The sequence below is a fragment of the Pteropus vampyrus genome, unplaced genomic scaffold, assembly GCF_000151845.1.
Source record: "Pteropus vampyrus isolate Shadow unplaced genomic scaffold, Pvam_2.0 Scaffold239, whole genome shotgun sequence".
NCBI lineage: Eukaryota > Metazoa > Chordata > Mammalia > Chiroptera > Pteropodidae > Pteropus > Pteropus vampyrus.
Genome location: NW_011889020.1, coordinates 22,562 through 26,373, shown reverse-complemented (window position 1 = coordinate 26,373; position 3,812 = coordinate 22,562). Strand labels below are relative to the sequence as shown.

The following is a 3,812-nucleotide window of genomic DNA, read 5'->3' as shown; positions in this document are numbered from 1 at the left end:
GGGCACACGGCACCAAGGGCCCAGAATCCCGCATGTCCCCTGGTCCCTTTGAGTGCCAGCAGCCCACCTCCTCCCGCGGACGGGCCAATCAGCCATGACCGAACCGTGACTTCTCCTGTGACGTCTCCTGTCCACCGCCCTCTGGGCTCAAACCGCCCGGGTGGGGGGCAACTGTAACTGAGTTCAGCAGGACCCTTCCTGTGAGCCCCTGGGGAGGGGACCTCTGACCCTGCAGAGCACAGACAGCCCAGTGGCAGGGCCTTTGGGTCTGCTCTGAGTTGGAGCTGAGGTGAGGGACATGGCTTCCCGGTGGGTGGAGCTTCCCAGCGGGTCACTGGGAAGGGGCTGGTGGGGCCAGGCCAGCCCGCTCGGGGGCCCGGCCGCCCATGCGGTCCTCATTGGAGCTGCGGCCACGTGCACGGCATCCCGCAGGGCAGCACCCACCCTCAGTGCCTCGCCCTCGCTCTGTGCCGCTGGAAGGCTGTTCCCGCGTCCTGTGAAGCCAGCGGCTCTGGGACGGCGCGGCAGGAAACACTACCTGTGGCTGGGTGGGACTCCGTGCCCATGGGCCAGGCCTCCATAAGCCCCTGGACTTATGGTGGTGCAGCCTCTGCAGGCAGGGAAGGCAAGCCCACACCTGGGCAGGTAGGTACCTGAGCATCGTCCAGTATGGAAGGGCCCAGTGTGGTTGACTGGCCACCAGGTGGCGATTTGTTCTCGTGAAAACACGCCAGGCGTGGCCTCCAGCGGGCCCGCTCTGTCTGCGCTGTCGCGCCTGTGACCGGTTAGAGGTGGCCAGTGACGGTCTGTGCTAAGCCGCCTCCTTCCAGCAGGTGCTCCTGGCGGGGCTTTGCGTGTGGAACAAGGCCCTTCACACTGTCCCCGGTCCCCTGTCCATGCCCGTGGCTCCAGGCCAGAGCCCCTGTCTTCACCTCCAGGCCTTTTTCAAGACCCTTGACCCGCCTCCTAGATACCGCCCCTGAATCCATAGATATTCTTACCTGGGCCACTTTCCTGCGCACACAGAGTGCGTGACCAGGAGCTTGAAGCTCCACCCACTGGGAAGCCATGTCCCTCACCTCAGCTCCAACTCAGAGCAGACCCAAAGGGCCGGCCACTGGGCTGCCGGCTCCCTGCACCGCACACAGCAGCTCTCTCTCCGACGCAGCCGAGTGGCACCCGCGGCCGCCCCAGCCCCGTGCCTGGCACTCGCTGTCCCCTGCCTTTTTCCGTCTTCTCCAGCGGGCACTCAGCGCCTGCACATGGCTCAGTCACTACCGCGTGTGTGGCCTCACGACGGCGGAGTGAGCCATCGGTGGGTGGGCTCCCCGCGTAGGGGTTATGGGGTCTGGTGTCGCCAACTGGAGGGATTTGGGGTGAATGCAGCGTCTGCCCAATGGTCTCCTGGTTGCACTGGGCACCTTGCACCCCAAATGCCGCTGTTTCAACAATGGTGACACTGGAGCCCCAGGGTGCTCCCGCTGGGAGTCAAGGTGAGCTCAGGGTAGGGGTGTCTCCCCACTCCACCCCCAGCCAGGCTCTCCCAGGGTCTCAGAGTGTTCTCCGCCATCTTGGGGCCTGGCTAACCACCCCTTGGGACAGAGCACCCAGAGCAAGATACCTGTGGACAGCCACATGGGGACCGGCCTCATTCATCCTAAATTGCCTTGGCTGAGTGGGCCTGACCCAGAAGACACCAGGCTCCTGTCCAGACAAGCTCAAGGCCTCAAGTGCTGGTGCATTTGCTGGCCTCGGGGGTCTTGGCCTCAGGACAGGCCAGAAGTATGGCATTAAGGCCCTGGCCTTGTGTGATGGGGGCCACTGGCCCTACCCATCTTGCAGGTTGAATTGGGACGACTGAGGTCACGTGTGTAAATACCGAAAGGGGGCGCTCGCTGCCCTGGGCCTTGGCCCCCCTCCAGCCTCTGGGCCAGCCCCGGTGGCCCCAATCCGCAGAGGAAGGTCTTCACGCTCGGAGGGAGTCAGCACCTCCCCAAGTGTCACAGCTCGGCTGCCTGGTACCAGGGTCTGAGCTGAGACCTTCACTCCAGCTGCTGGGGGTGAGACTACCAGAGAAAGCTCCAGAAGACCGATAGCCACAGGACAACCATGGCTCAGCATGACCGAGACTCTAGAGGGGCTGCCTCTGCACAGAACTGCCCCTTTACTCGGCCCCCCACCCTGGATGGTAAGGAGCACGTGCTCCCCACTCCAAGATGGAGAGGGGGCTCCCAGCCAGGGAGTGAGAGCCAGAGCCACCCTCTCCACCCCCACCCAGCTGCGTCTCCTGAGGCTGGGGCAAGGGGCTGTCCACGCAGCCCTGTCTGGCCAGAGCCGGCCTCAGGGGGGTTGGGAGGAGCAGGGCTTGGTGGAGTCCACGCCACGGTAGCTGTGGCTGAGCATGGCGTCCAGCCGCCCTCGCTGGCCACTCCAGGGATCTTGGCTTCTCACCACCAACAGGTGTCCGGTCCTGGCACAGTGCAGTGAGGGGCAGCTGGGGGAGCCTGAAGGAGGAGAAGGCCATGATGGTGGAGGGGAGGGGTGTAGCCGGGTCAGCAGGGAGGGCTTCCGGAAGGCTAGCTGGAGCCCCGCCCCCAGCACAGGCTACAAGAAGTCGTGGCAGTGTGTGTCTGCCCTGGGGGTTTCCTTCCTGCAGCCAGCTCTGAGGGAGGCGGGGAGAGGGAGCCCAACCCCCACCCCCAAAGTTTCTGAAGCACCTCTTGGGTCTAGTGGCAGGGGTGGGGCCTCTCACGATCCAGAAATATCTGTCACATGGGAGTGCCTGTGGGTGCCAGCACCTGGGTGCCAGCGCCTGGGGTCGGCTACAGCCTCTGCCCCCAGCCTTGCCACCCCCACCCCACCCCACCCCCCACACAGACACGGACACCGATTCTCTGTCCTCTCCGAGGCTTGTGCAGGTGTGCACTGCTGGCGAGACCGCGGCGAGTCCCCGCTTCCCGCCCCCTCTGGCGCCGCTCCCTGATGTGTGTGTGTCTCGCTGTCAGTCCCCAGGCCCCAGCCTGGCGCTGGGAGGCTGTTTCCCCGGGCGTGGGTGTCTGTGTGTCTGCGTGTGGCATGTCAGTCTGTCTCCCTGTGAGTGTCTCCAGCTAAATCCGTCCTTGACCCTGTGTATCCGAACGTGTCTGAGGGAGGGGTGCTCTCTTCCTCCGACCTCCCCTCCCCCAGCCCCTCCCTCAGGCGCTAACGCAGCCGCCGCTGCTTGGCTGCACCCGAGCGCAGTGACCTCGTCTGTCCCTGCAGCAGTGACCGCCCCACTGTGCTGTCTGCCAGGGGGACCTGTAGCCGAGCTCCGAGCCGCTGGCTGCTCCCCCCGACACACACACCTGGGTCCCCCCTCCCCCGCCTGAGCCCCCAGGGGGCGCGCTTCCCTCCGCGTGGGGTCCGCTGGCTTCTCATCTTCCCTTATGTAACTCCGCATCTGTCTGCACTTCGCAGGTCACCCTGGACCCTGCGCTGGATCCTGCCCACTGGGAGACTGAGACCCAGAGTCCCATGCATATGGGGGCTGGAGTGAACCCCTGCCAGGCAGGGCACGGGCTCTGAGACCCCTCCCATCTTTTCTCTTTAAGAGAGTCCTCCCTCAGACCCGCTTGCCCTAAGAACGGAACCAGGAGGGGTCCCGTGGAGCAAGTTCCCTTGAGCGCAGTGCCGGCGTCCCCCCCACTTCCACTCCAGGTCCCCAGCAGGCGCCCGGCTCCGGAGCAGGGCTGGCCAGGGGTCACCCGGGCCGAGGGCTCGGGCAGGCCGAGTAGCCCAGAGCCCGGCTCCTGTGCGCCCGGCTGTCAGCAGGC

At 65.5% G+C, this 3,812-nt stretch overlaps 1 protein-coding gene across 1 annotated transcript in view; it reads right to left on the bottom strand.

Moving 5' to 3' along the window:
* Positions 1-3,201: 3,201 nt before the first annotated feature.
* MTG2 (mitochondrial ribosome associated GTPase 2) overlaps positions 3,202-3,812 on the bottom strand; it is a 20,405-nt gene continuing 19,794 nt past the window's right edge. Inside the window, exon 10 of the mRNA XM_023519860.1 lies at positions 3,202-3,219. Within this exon, the coding sequence (XP_023375628.1) occupies positions 3,202-3,219 (18 nt within the window). The remainder of the gene's footprint in view (positions 3,220-3,812) is intronic.